Raw genomic sequence first — 13,784 nt, forward strand, 5'->3', positions numbered from 1 at the left:
GAGAATTTATACTGAAGTGTAAAGCTCTTAGCTTAGCTGAATCAAATTGAACAAAGGCCAACTTCGTTACTTTTAAGTTTTAAAAGGTTCTAAAACACTCAAAAAGTGTAAATTATACAAAGTACTGCTGTTAGTAAGTGTTTTTGTGCCTCTTTGTGCTTTTCCCTTGCTCCTGTGCCTGCTGGTGTTTGCTACAGCTACAGCTAGTTAATGTTAGCACTGTTAGCTCTGACATTTCACAGAATTTCTCAGTGTAAAAAATATGCAGTGTTATATGTGTTGCTTCATTAACAAATGTATCATGCTCACTAGACATACTTTAGAAGTACAGTTTACCTGGAAAACAGCAGCTCCTTGTTCAGGCTTTTTCCTTTCTTTGTTTTCTTCCCTTTTCTTTGTCCTTCCTAAAATGGGGCTGTTAAAATATATATCCACCATGAAAATAATTACTCATCAAAGAACTAAAGAATTCATATTTTTGAACAATATAAATGTCTATATTTTTGTGCGAAGGGACCAGATTTCTATGTGACTTGGCTGCTGAATAAGTCATAAAAAAAAAAAAAATCAGGTCATAAACAGGTTTTATTTTTTTTACTCAAAAGATTCAAATAATTGGTTTGCTTTTGTACTGTAGCTGTGATTTGCATAGGTAAAAATAGCAAAAAAAGTTAGTATTCGGACCGCTTCTAGCCTAAATATGCAGACATGCAGACAGATCCGTAACAGAATCAGCTATTATGAGACAATCCTGTATTGGATCTGGGCCAAATCCAAAAAACGGCAGTGACTGTAATGCATATCGGAATCAGAGTCGTCTGCTATCAGGGAAGGAATATGCCCAAAAAAATCAACAGGAACAGGTAATGAAGGGGGCTTTCATCCTGCCAAGATCATCTCACACCATCACAGGCTCTATCACAGTTTCTGATAGCTTATCTTTCCTCTGTTTGTAAAGGCAACGGATCAGCCGACCCCCTGCTCTGCTCATCATAAGAGTGTGAGTTCTGAACCTCCACACACGGTTCTGCACATACAGTCCAAACTATTCCCCACAAACAGTGATCTAAACAGTGATCTCTTCCACACTGAAGTGGATGCAGTGCTATAGGCTAATAAGTGTTAAGGGTCTGTATCCTGGTCTGTAGTGAAATTAGTATAACTAAAGTGTCCAGCAATAAAGACTGAACATGTTGCAGACTATATACTACTATAATAATAATAATAATACGTAATATAATAGGACATGCCTCACGCCTCTTCTCTAGTTTCGTCAAAATGCAAAATGCTTTTAAAAAAGACAAAAAGCACGATGAATTACATAAAATGGTTACAAATACATACATATGTTTTTGGATTAGAGATATGTTAAATCATTAGTGGCGGATATGTTTATATAAGGTGTTCAGCACAGCTGTTAACTGAAAGTCATTTCAGACGACCTTATAAAGCTGACTGAGAAAATCCAGCCAAGATGTGCAAAGCTGTCATCTAAGCAAGAAGTGCTACTTTGAGTTATCTAAAATATAAAACATATTCTTGTTTGTTTATTAACTAATTCCATTTCATAGTTTGAATGACTTTAGTATTAACCTACAATGCAGAGCTTTTTAAAATAATGAGAAAGCCAAAAAATATTTAAGGTATGTCCAAACATATAGATATCACCTCAACCTACTGAGATGTGTAAATACAGTGTTTGGGGTTGTCAATGTGCGCCCTCTTCTGGAGCCTGTTGTTATTTGTTACTGCACTTACTTAACTAAAGGGTCTAGTCAAGTAGTATTACTGTCAGTACTGCATATGTACAGAACATACAGAGGATTGAAATTCCGTTACTCTCCTACTCGAGGTTACAGCAAAAAAACAAAACAAAAAACAACAACAACAACAACAAAAACTACGGACAACGTTTATCACAAATTCCTCAAAAACATCAAATAATGCATAAAAATAAGTTCATTTTCATAATGTTTTAAGAGTTCAGAAACCAATATTTGGTTAAAAAAACCTGGTTTCTAATCACAGTTTTCGTGCATTTTGGCATTTTCTCCTCCACCAGTCTTACACAATGCTTTTGGATAACTTTATAACAATCCTGGTGCAAACATTTAAGCACGGAGATAGTTGAGCATCCTCACAGCCTAATGGATGGAGCTGGCCCTCAGTCTGCTGGTCATAGTGCATCTACTGCATATGGACAAAAGTATTGGGACACTTGGTCATTTGGGTAAGTCTCTTTTATATACTAGATTTTAGATTTTAGTGCTTTGCTGTGAAAATTTGGTTGCAATCAGCAACAAGAGCATATGTTAAGTCAGTATGTTGGATAATCACCACCCACCATCTCATCCCAGTACTATTGGATGGAGCACCATCATTCTAGAGAACAGAGTTCCCTTGCTCCACAGCTCAGAGCTGGGGGGGGGGCTTTATACCCCTCTAGTCCACACCTGGCATTAGACATGGTGCCAATAAATTGATGTTAAACTATTCCAGAGATTCTTACAACTTCTCAGGTACAATTAAACATAGGTTCATTTACATGCTATTACTTTGTAAGTTATTATCTTTTTACTCAACTCCAGTACCTTCAAACCATTAACATCAAGCTAAACACTAATGATGAATTGTTTTGCTGGGTGACTGATCACACTTCAGACTGTCAAAGCAAAGAACACATTTATTTTTTTGGTTGCTTTACATCTTTTAAGGTTGGTGATGAAAAAACAACCTTTCAACAACTTTTATTTAACATGGCCTAATAGGAATCAGTTAATGTTTTAATTCTGACATTGAATCAACGTTCATTTAAAGGTTTTTAAAGGTTGCGGCTCAGAACTGTAGATCTCAGAGCAGGTAAACTCATAAGTACATGAGTTTACTCCCAGACCACTGCATTTACAGGTTAATGTCATCAACCTCACTAAGCAAACAAACTTAAAAAGAGAGTTGGATATGAAACCAGTTGGAAAGGTCATCAAACACCAAGCAGAGCATGGAAAAAAGTAGGAGAACAAACAAAGGACTGCCAGGGGAAGACCGGCTACCCCAAAAAATTCCCAGATATAAGAAAAGCTCAGCAGAGGAGAGCTTTGTTGACTTTTTGATATTTGTTCCCCTTTCCTGGAGAGAGGAGAAGCTGAAAAAGGGAGCACAGCTACCCCTAATGTCTTATAAAACCAAAGAAAGTGAATCAAGAGATTTCTTATCCCTGATAATTCTAGAAACCAGCATAAACTCAGCCTCAAACAGAGTCAAAATTCAGCACAGAGGGGCCGAATCTCTGAGCTTACATAGCTCACAGCACAGATGTGGGACATTGAGCTTGATTGATTACCTCAGGTGGCCGGAAGAAGCCTCAGCCTGGAACCAGACCAAGTCACAGACTTTTAGTCACAGACTAGTAACAGGCTAAGATATTGCAAAGGCTGGGGACTATCTGCAACTGGATTCTCTCTAACATTATTATCCATCATGCTTCTGGTGGACTTTAACAGGAAGAGAAGCTGTTTAACAGTGGAGCAGAAACAGAAGCTCCTTTTGGCCACAGCTGCTTTTGTGTGTTCTGTGATTTGTTCAGAAAAAACAGCCAAAAAGTAAAAAACATGACACCATAGAATGTGGACACAACACTGGTTAAGTGAACGGAAACGATTCTGACTTAAGTAGCTTCTATGTAACCATTTTTCATCACATTATTGAATAATAGTGTCAATTAAAACCTCACTCCAAAAACACTACCTTACCTGTGGAAAAATTGGGTTCAGTTCTGTGGATGGGCAAGCACAACACACTAGGGGTGGGCGATATAGCCCTAAAAAAAATCACAATATTTCAGGGTATTTTTGCGATAACAATATTTGTGGCTAAATGCCTTAACTTTGAATAAAAAGTATATATAATTTTAAGGAAACACTACTGCAAGAAAATAATATTGCATTTTATTTGGTGATATTATCGCATACAATATATGTCGCATCCTTAATTGAGATTTACACCAGATTGTAACAGAAGTCAATGACCAACATGTCATGACACTAATAATGCACTTAATATATCCATGACTTAAGCTGAATAAATGATACTGGACAGATATAATCTGTCTCTAGTAGATATTTAATGGGAAATGAGAACATTGTGAATATTCCTTTCGCTACCACTTACAGCAACATACCCTGATGGACCATATGGCACTAAAATATTATCACTATATTTCAGGATATTTTTGCAATAACAATATACATTTTTTTTTTTTTGCATTTTAACGAACTTACTACCCCTCTCTTGATTAATGTTTTAATCATTTGACACCACTATCATAAACATCTAGTTGATGTTTGCTTTGGCAGTGTCCAATCCTAATGTTTAACTTATAATTTATAAGTTTTGGAGACGTAAAATATTGATAGTTTCACTGCATTGCAGGAAATCATAATAAACTAAAGAGAATGTATAACTTAAAGAAATTCCCAGTAAACACTAGAGAGTCTTATTTGGATGAGTTTCTTTCACCATCTGAAGTGAATTTAATGTCAGTCATGCTGGTAGAAAATTCCACCTTTCCTGCTGGTTTAAAGCACTCGAGTACTGAAGTGTTTTATCTCTGAGCTGCCTGAGATCAAAGATCTTTATGAAAGGAAAAATGTTCCTATCAATCAGTTAAAGATCACAATACTTCACATTTTACTTAAACCAGAGCAATCAGAGTTCAGTGAGCTAAGAACAGAGATCTCCTTTTTACAGTGTAATATAATTCTTATGAAGAACACAAATACAGGAAATAGAATCTGTTGTGAAGAAATACACCTGGGCTTGCTTAATATCATTTTTATATAAAAAGTAGTAGCTAGCTTTATTATTATTATTATTATTATTATGACATACCTGTACACTGACACGCCCATGATTGGGCTTGTGTTGCTGCATCTGGGCCTAAACATCTTGCCTTCATTGATGGATCAATAAATTCTGAATTATATCAGAGAATTCTAAAGGAAAATGTCAGGACATCGGTTTATAAACTGAATCTCATGAGAAGGTGGATCATGCAGGAAGACAATGCCCATAAGCACACAAGTCGTTCTACCAAAGAATGGTTCAATAAGAATAAAGTTAATGTAATGCAAAAGAAATGTTGCAAAAGTACCTGAAGCAAGTTAATTTGAGGAAACCCTCCAACATTCCAGAGTTGAAGCTGTTCTGTACAGAGAAATGGGCTAAAACTGCTCCAAGCCTGTGTGCAGGGCTAATTAACAGCTCCCAGAAACTCTGGTGTGACCCCGATACTGAAAGCAAAGGTTTATAGTTTTGTTAAACACAAATACGTAATATTGGAATGTCTTTTATCAGCTTTTTGGACTTATTTATGTAGAAATATAAAAAATTCTAAAGGGTTCGCAAACTTTCAAGCACCACTGTATACTGATCATTAAAATGGTTTATCATGGAACAGCTTGGGAATACTGATACATGTATAAGTCATGAGCTGTTATCTTGTGAGTGAGGTTGAACAAGGTGAGGTGAGTTTGAGTGAAGCCTATTTCATTTCTGAAGCTGAGCAAGCATTATCATTTATGAAAGAGTAGCTGAATGCTTTAATAAGAAGGGGTGTTCACAAACATTTGGGACAGTGCATTATTTTACCTTTACTATTAACTTTGCATTATACAGTTTGTGGTTTTCTCTGTGTGGTAGCTGAGTATCAGTCAAGTTCAGTGTTTTTCTAAAAACACACTTTAATTAATTAATAATTATCTATAAAGCCTTGGGCTTAAATATTCCCCCCACTTCTCTTTGCAATATAGTCATTTATAATGCTGTCTCCTGAACACAATACTGCCAATACTGTATGAGTGAAGAGGGAGAAAATTAAAATGATTGATTTTGGAACTTTCCTGAAGTTTTTCCCCAAACTTGAACTTATGTAGTAAAAAAAAGCATAATTATGTGTCCTTGCCCTGTTTCCGGTCTGTGCTCCTGTTTCTGTTTTTGTTTACCTTTTCCTTCTGCCTGTAATTTCCCCACATGATCAGTTTGTGTTCATTTGTAGCTCCATCCCAGTGTTGGTCCGTGTCTCTACCTTAACTGTTGTCACCTGTGTTGATTTGTAGCTCCGCCCCCTAGCCTCAGGTGTTTCCTGTCCTTGTCCGTGTACTTCCGTTCTCGTTGTCGGTTCTTTTACGTGTTAACGTCTGATTGCTGTGTGTGACAAAACAATTTCTCCCAAGGTGGGGCAGTTCTTACTGGTGCTTTGGTTGTACTAAGTGAAGTTTTGTTTGCTGAATGAGTCTTAGACTTTAGTTTAAATCATATTAGGAGCTACAGATACAGGCATTCTCATAATTCCATATTTACAAACAGTTACAGACCAAACAAAACACAACAAAACATTCCCATTCAATTCCATGCAAAACTGAATAATTTTCATTACATTCCACATCTCATCACTCACCTTTAACAAACGTGACAAGGGTTGTTCCAACAGCTGTACCTGTTTTGCTCTGATTAAATCTTGGAATTCTGGGATTTAGAGTTTTCTTTAGGTCACAGTCTCTTGTTTTCACCCTTTTCTGGTTTACAGTTGAATTTAACATATAGTGCTGCAGAATAAGTCCCTATATCAGAACAATTGTTCACTTTGTGATACAAGTACCTTTAATTTGGCATGAAGACCTACATTATCAGAAAAGCCACCTGGATTCTACAAAATTAAATGAGAAATAAAGTGTTTTCAGTGTAGAAATTCAGCGGCTACACATACTATGATGATTAGGGCATCAAATTATGTGTATTACGGCATGACAAATTCATCAGTGCCTCAAAATAATCCAAAATAATAATACTATAATATATATATATATATATATATATATATATATATATATATATATATATATATATAATAAATATATTTGCAACTACACTATATATCTGGGTTAGTATCATGGACACATTCATCGCCAAGTAACTAACAGAATATGACTTTCAAGATATCGACACCATTACAACTCCAGTTTTTTTTCCGGTCTGATAGTGTAATTCGTGCCTAAAAGCAAATTTTTGATCGGATGCACGGTTTTCGCTAAATAAATAAATAAATAAAAAATTATAATAATTAAATTGTTAATTTCCGTTTTTTTCCATTATGAATGGATTGCCCATCTACTGTACTTTTGCCTTTGATCCCAGTGCAGGCCCTCAAGCACAAATTCACTGAGGTTATGACCTGCATTTGTTTATTTGTTGTTTTATTTCTATTCCTCGTTATTCCCATTGACATCCATTCATTTTTTAATCATATCTATTCCCTGTCTTTCTTTTACCCAAAGGACAATAAAGCTATAATCTACAGCCATACTGACTTGCACTCTTCTATTTGTTGTTTTTTCATCCCTCGTTCAATATATTGTACAGTTATACTGACCATGATTTCATTTATAAAAGCAATAAATGAAAGGAGAAGGAGAACAGCCAAGAAGTGAATACATTTTATATGTACTGCATGTTGTTTGATCAGGCAGGGCCAAACGTTTGCATGCAACTATATGTTTCCTTGTTAGAATGAGATTACATCAAGTAAATAATGGACAAAGCATTAAAACAGCAATTACAAAGCCATCACCGATGCATTTCCTTTATTTGTCTTTATTGTAAGCTTATTTACTGAAATTATATGAAGCAACATTTGTCCTGCAAGAAAACAAGCCTCTTTACTTCACTCTGCTCAGTTTCCACATTCATCTTTACCATCCAGAACACACACAGCATGTTGCTTTTGTAATGAAGAATCATACAAAAGAAAAGCAAAGAACAAGACCAAGTCCTGGCCCTGGCCCCAGGGGGTGATGGATCATAAAGGGCCGACTGCAGAGAATAAACGTGAAAGCACTGAGAGCGTCTTCAACTGTTTCATGAAGCTGTCTGAACCTTCCTACATCTCCCAAACGTACAAGTTAATGTAGGTCTACAACAGCGTAATGTACAGAGGGAGGTGAACAGAACGTAAAGCATCAACTTTAACACAGGCAGGTGAGACTGGGAGAGAGAGACTGTGGCCAAGTAAGTGATCAAAGAGTTCAAGAACAGAAGGACCAGGTGTATGAAGCACATTTCACATAGCACAACCCATACAGAGGGGACAAGAAAATATATTTTGAGAATGAATTAAAAGAAAACATTGTAATCTCATACATTGGTGTGTAGTACTACACAGGGATCACATGACAAAATGACACTCACAATATCAATGGCTTCTGTTTTTTTTTCTATACAATGTACAAATGTGTTGATTTCATGTTTTGAGCCCCAAAAGCAAATGAGGCATATTTACAATACATTATTAACAATGTCTTTCCATGCAAATAAGTATTTTTAATACTTGTTATAAGTTCAATATTCATAAAACCTTGACCAGTAAACCAGGAAAGTAAGATACTTGGGGCATCACTGACAAAATGACTTGAATTTTCTAGCAGAATTTTTTTTTACAAGTATTTTGTAAGAATTTTTTTTTTTCAAAAAATCAGCTTTACATATACGAAGAATTATCTTTTTTTTCAGTTTTTTAGTCAACAAAAGTGCCTTGGGGCACGTGGTGAGAAACAAAGAAAGAAAGTAAGATAGAAAGAAGCATGTTTTCTGGGTAGCATTCTATACTGTACATATTTACTAAAAAATGGCAAGAAAAACTTTTTTTTTTTAAAACAACAAAAATGAAGCCAAAAACAAGCATGAAATTTTAACCAAATAAATAAAACAAACGTAACTTCTTCCCTGTGTATCTCAATATTGCACTGTTCTCATAAAGGGGCAGCGCATGAGAAGTTCCTCCACTCTGTCAACTTCACAAAGAAGAGAGGAAAATCCGACAAACAGCACCTTTAAAACTCGAAATCCTCACCATCCAAAGCATCAATCATTTCACTTCAACATTATTTAATGTCAAAACTGGACCGTCACCAGCGTCGTTCCAATCCTGTTCATTTGATGAGAGATAGAACTATAGAAGTGACTCGGTTTAGAGATCATGATGAAACAAATGATACATGTGTATATAAATGAGCCAATGATCTTGCCTAAAGTGCGTCTGAAGGGGGGAGCGATGAGCTGACGGATGCGACGAGGGCCGAGGTTTGAACAACTGGCAGCTCAGAAGTGTTACAGACCCGGCTTTTTCACGCTGGGGGAGGAAAAACACTGCCAAAACAGTAAGAGCCCTAAATAAAGATGCTGAAAACTGTCTGAACAGTTACAAAAAACGTTTTTTTTTTTGTCCAGTCTTTAGGAAATGGTAATTAAGTATTGCAAAGTCAGCTAAAAGTAGCTTAGCTGTAGCATGAAAACAAAAGCTCCACATAAAGTGATAGAAGGTATGATATAAGGCTTCTTCATTTAAACCCCATCTCATTAAAAACACTGATGTTTGCTTTCAGAAAATCAAACGACAAAAAACAACAGTGTCCATTTAAATTCAATTACAAAAGTCGGTCTCACTCTCACTGCACAGTACTACCACACACACACATTCATACACACTCATATACACTCACACACTTTTGAAATATTAATGCTGAACTTAAAAAAAAACACTCTAACTAAAAAGCATATGAATTTACAAAAGAGGTCCACGCACTCACTCTCACACAGACACATACATACACATATCTAGAGTGAGTGAGGGCGAGTGGGTGGGTGTGGAGGAGACCCCCGGTCAGTGGGCAGGGGACAGTAGTGTTGAGGAGGGTTTGCATACTTGCAGAGAGTGACTGGAGTCTCAGCACTGGAGTCTTACAGTCACTGATTGTGTTACACAGAAATATTAGCTGGTAAGCAGACTGACAGGCACTGCATGCAACAGGGGGAGCAATAGTGGAGGTGTGTCTGTGTTTATGAGTGTGTGAATTTGAGAGTGTGTGTGTTTGTGTGTGTGTGTATGTGTATGTGTGTTTGTGAGAGCGAGCGAGCGGGTAAGAGTGAATGAATAAGAGAGATAAAGATAAAGATAGAATTAGGATAGTGTGAATGCATTTCTATGCATATTTTGGCTATGGTGTGCATGACGGGGTTAGGTGTGAATGTGAAGATTTATTTCTGTCCAGTAATGGACTGAGATATAGAGCGAGGGGGAATCATGTCCAGCAGGTACTCGCGCTGTCTGTCCGCTAAACTAGACGACTTATGACCTCCGACAGTGCCCGGGCTCAGGTACGCGATGTTTACTCCTACCGAGAACAAAAAGGGTACGAGAGGGAATGTGAAAGATGAGGAGAAGGAGAGGGGGAGAGAGAGAGAGAGAGAGAGACAGAGAAAGAGAGATTATTTAGTATTTGATCTCTTTAAATAGGCAAAACATTCAGTATTCAAATCTAACAAGTTTATTCATTCCACCAAGGATACAATTTGGAACAGCTGATTAAAGGGGCCAAATAATAATAATAATAATTTTTTTTTTTACCTTTGCTACAAATGCTTACACAAGACTTTAAACAGAAGTAGCCAATTAAATACTAAAAAGAGGAGTTTCAAATTAAAAAATATCATTTAATTAATTAAAAGGAAAAAATGCAATCCAAACCATTCTGACCCAATGTGAATTTAAAAAGTAATTGCCCCTCCAAGAATTAACTGTGATTAACTACATTTTATGTATCAAATGCACTCCTAGCCACAACCAGGCCTGATTACTGCCAGACAATAAAAATACTGCCCGACAATCAGTTTCTCTGATTTTGCTATTTATAGGTAAATGTTTGATTAAAATGAACATTGTTGTTTTATTCTATAAACTACGGACAACATTTCTCCCAAACTCCAAATACAAATATTTTCATTTGGAGCATTTATTTGCATAAAATGAGAAATGACTGAAATAACAAAAAAGATGCAGAGCTTTCAGACCTCAAATAATACAAAGAAATCAAGTTCATATTCATAAAGTTTTAAGAGCTCAGAAAACAACATTTGGAATTTGGAATAACCCTGTTTTTATTACAGTTTGTCATGTTCTCCTCCACCAGTCTTACACACTACTTTTGGATAACTTTATGCCACTCCTGGTGCAAAGATTCTAGCAGTTCAGCTTTGTCCAGAGGTTTTTAATTTGATAAAATCAAAGAAACATCATTTTTAAGTGGTCTCTTATTTTTTCCAGAGCTGTATATAGTGGTAAAATGTATGAGGAGCTGGTAATGTTTTTGGACTGTGGTCCATATGATTTTAGTTACACCTCTGGATACAGTGCTACATATCAAATAACAATAAATGTTAGTTTGAGGCCAAAATGTCTCTTAACATAGCCCAGATTGTTCTTCAATAGTTGGGACCCCATTGGACCACTACAGTGTAGGTATAATTTAGGTGGTGAATCATTCTTAGTAATCCGTTATGGCACAGTTTGTGGTGGTCATCCCCTATTCCTTCATCAGTGCTCACAGGACGCTGCCCACAGGACACTGCCCACAGGACACTGCCCACAGGACACTGCCCACAGGACACTGCTGGCTGGATATTGGACAATTCTCAGTCTAGCAGTGATACTGAGGTGTTTAAGAAATCTCTGTAATTACAGAACTACATGTGCTCCTACATGGTCAGTGGGACAGAAAGTGATTAAAAGTTGATTCGGTACAAATGAAGGCTATGTAAACACCACTATCATAGTGATGCATGAAGGTGGGACCAACTTCAGACAAACCACAAGCACTACAAGCTGAAAAGCAAACAACACAGGATATTTAAAGAATGGGATATTCTGCCTGCTGGCTAATGCCAAAGGAAGTGCAGAGACTCAACTTTAGTGCAATAAAGCCAAATAATACTTCTTCAAGTCCTAACCATAGCTGAGTTTGTAGTGAGGATTTATTTTCTTTATTGCCGTGGGGGGATTCCTAATGGCTGTATGATGTATTTGCGTAATGCATGCTGGGTGGAATAACTACTGAGAGGGCAGGGGTCTGATTGCACATGGGTTTATGACACAGGAGGGGACAGCACAGCATCCCTCTGGCTCCCTAAAATCTTTGTAGAGACAATCTGAACAGTCAAGCCAAATAGACTGAACTCAAGCACATCACAGCCACGCTGGCTTCTTCTTCACCAGGGTTTTATTCAGATTTTTAGTTCAATCTTGAACAGGAGCTCCAAAATGTAATATGTAATATATAAAGAATGGAAAATCTGAATCTAAAAGGTCAGTGTAACATACAGTGCCCTCCATAATTATTGGCACCCCTGGTTAAGATGTGTTCTTTAGCTTCTCATAAATTGAGTTTTGTTCAAAATAATATAGGACCATGATGGAAAAAAGAGTAAAATACAACCTTTAACTCAAGTGAATTTATTCAGTAGGAAAAAAATCCCACATTAAGAAATAATTATTTAACATCAAATCATGTGTGCCACAATTATTAGCACCCCTGATGTTAATACTTTGTACAACCCCCTTTTGCCAACAAAACAGCACCTAATCTTCTCCTGTAATGTTTCACAAGATGGGAGAATACAGAAAGAGGGATCTTTGACCATTCCTCTTTGCACATTCTCTCTAAATCATCCAACGACCTGGGTCCTCTCCTCTGCACTCTCCTCTTCAGCTCACCCCACAGGTTTTCAATGGGGTTGAGGTCTGGGGACTGAGATGGCCATGGGAGGAGCTTGATTCTGTGTGCGGTGAACCATTTCTGTGTAGATTTGGCCACATGTTTAGGGTCATTATCTTGCTGAAAGACCCAGTGACGACCCATCTTCAGCTTTCGGGCAGAAGCCACCAGATTTTGTTTTAAAATGTCCTGGTATTTTAGAGGATTCATGATGCCATGCACCCTAACAAGGTTCCCAGGGCCTTTAGAAGAGAAACAGGCCCACAGCATCACTGATCCCCCGCCGTATTTCACAGTGGGCATGAGGTGCTTTTCTGCATATTCAGCTCTTGTGTTACGCCTGACCCACTTAGAGCATTTGTTGCCAAAAAGCTCTATCTTTGTTTCATCTGACCAAAGCACACGGTCCCAGTTGAAGTCATAGTACCGCTTAGCAAACTCCAAACGTTTGCGTTTATGATTGTGAGTGAGAAATGGTTTCTTCCGTGCATGCCTCCCAAACAGCTTGTTGGCATGTAGATAGCGCCTGATGGTTGTTTTGGAGACTTTGTGACCCCAAGAAGCTACCATTTGTTGCAATTCTGTAACAGTGAGCTTTGGAGAACTTTTTATTTCTCTTATCATCCTCCTCACTGTGCGTGGTGGCAAAATAAACTTGCGTCCTCGTCCAGGCTTGTTTACCACTGTTCCAGTTGTTTTAAACTTCTTAATAATTCCTCTGACAGTAGATATGGACAGGTGTAGGCGAGTAGCGATTTTCTTGTAGCCATTGCCTGACTTGTGAAGGTCAACACACATCTGCCTCACTTGAATGGTATGTTCCTTTGTCTTTCCCATGTTGAAGATAAATGGCCTCTGTGTCACGTCATATTTATACCCCAGGGAAACAGGAAGTTGTGAATTACTAATTAAATGTTCCTACATACTCTGATCAACTTCGTAAACTACTGTAGAAGTGACAGAAATACTTTTATTAAATTTATTTCCTAAGAATTGTTAGGGGTGCCAATAATTGTGGAACAGGTGATTTTATGAAGAATAATTATTTCTTAGTCAGGGATTTTATTTCCCCCTTAAAATTTACTTGAGTTAAAGGTTGGACTTTACTTTTTTTTCCCATCGTGGTCCTATATTATTTTGAACAAAACTCAATTTATGAGAAGCTAAAGAACACATCTTAACCAG

General features: G+C 37.1%; 1 protein-coding gene across 2 annotated transcripts in view; it reads right to left on the minus strand.

Moving 5' to 3' along the window:
- Positions 1 to 7,620: 7,620 nt before the first annotated feature.
- The window catches only part of LOC103037451 (transcriptional repressor p66-beta), a 42,289-nt gene continuing 36,125 nt past the window's right edge, over positions 7,621 to 13,784 (minus strand). For both annotated transcript variants that reach the window (XM_007237736.4, XM_022673591.2), the window contains exon 11: positions 7,621 to 10,223. In XM_007237736.4, coding sequence (XP_007237798.1) covers positions 10,087 to 10,223 — 137 coding nt within the window. In that variant the 3' untranslated portion in view covers positions 7,621 to 10,086. The remainder of the gene's footprint in view (positions 10,224 to 13,784) is intronic.

Source organism: Astyanax mexicanus, chromosome 6 (genome assembly GCF_023375975.1).
Source record: "Astyanax mexicanus isolate ESR-SI-001 chromosome 6, AstMex3_surface, whole genome shotgun sequence".
Classification (NCBI taxonomy): Eukaryota; Metazoa; Chordata; class Actinopteri; order Characiformes; family Acestrorhamphidae; genus Astyanax; species Astyanax mexicanus.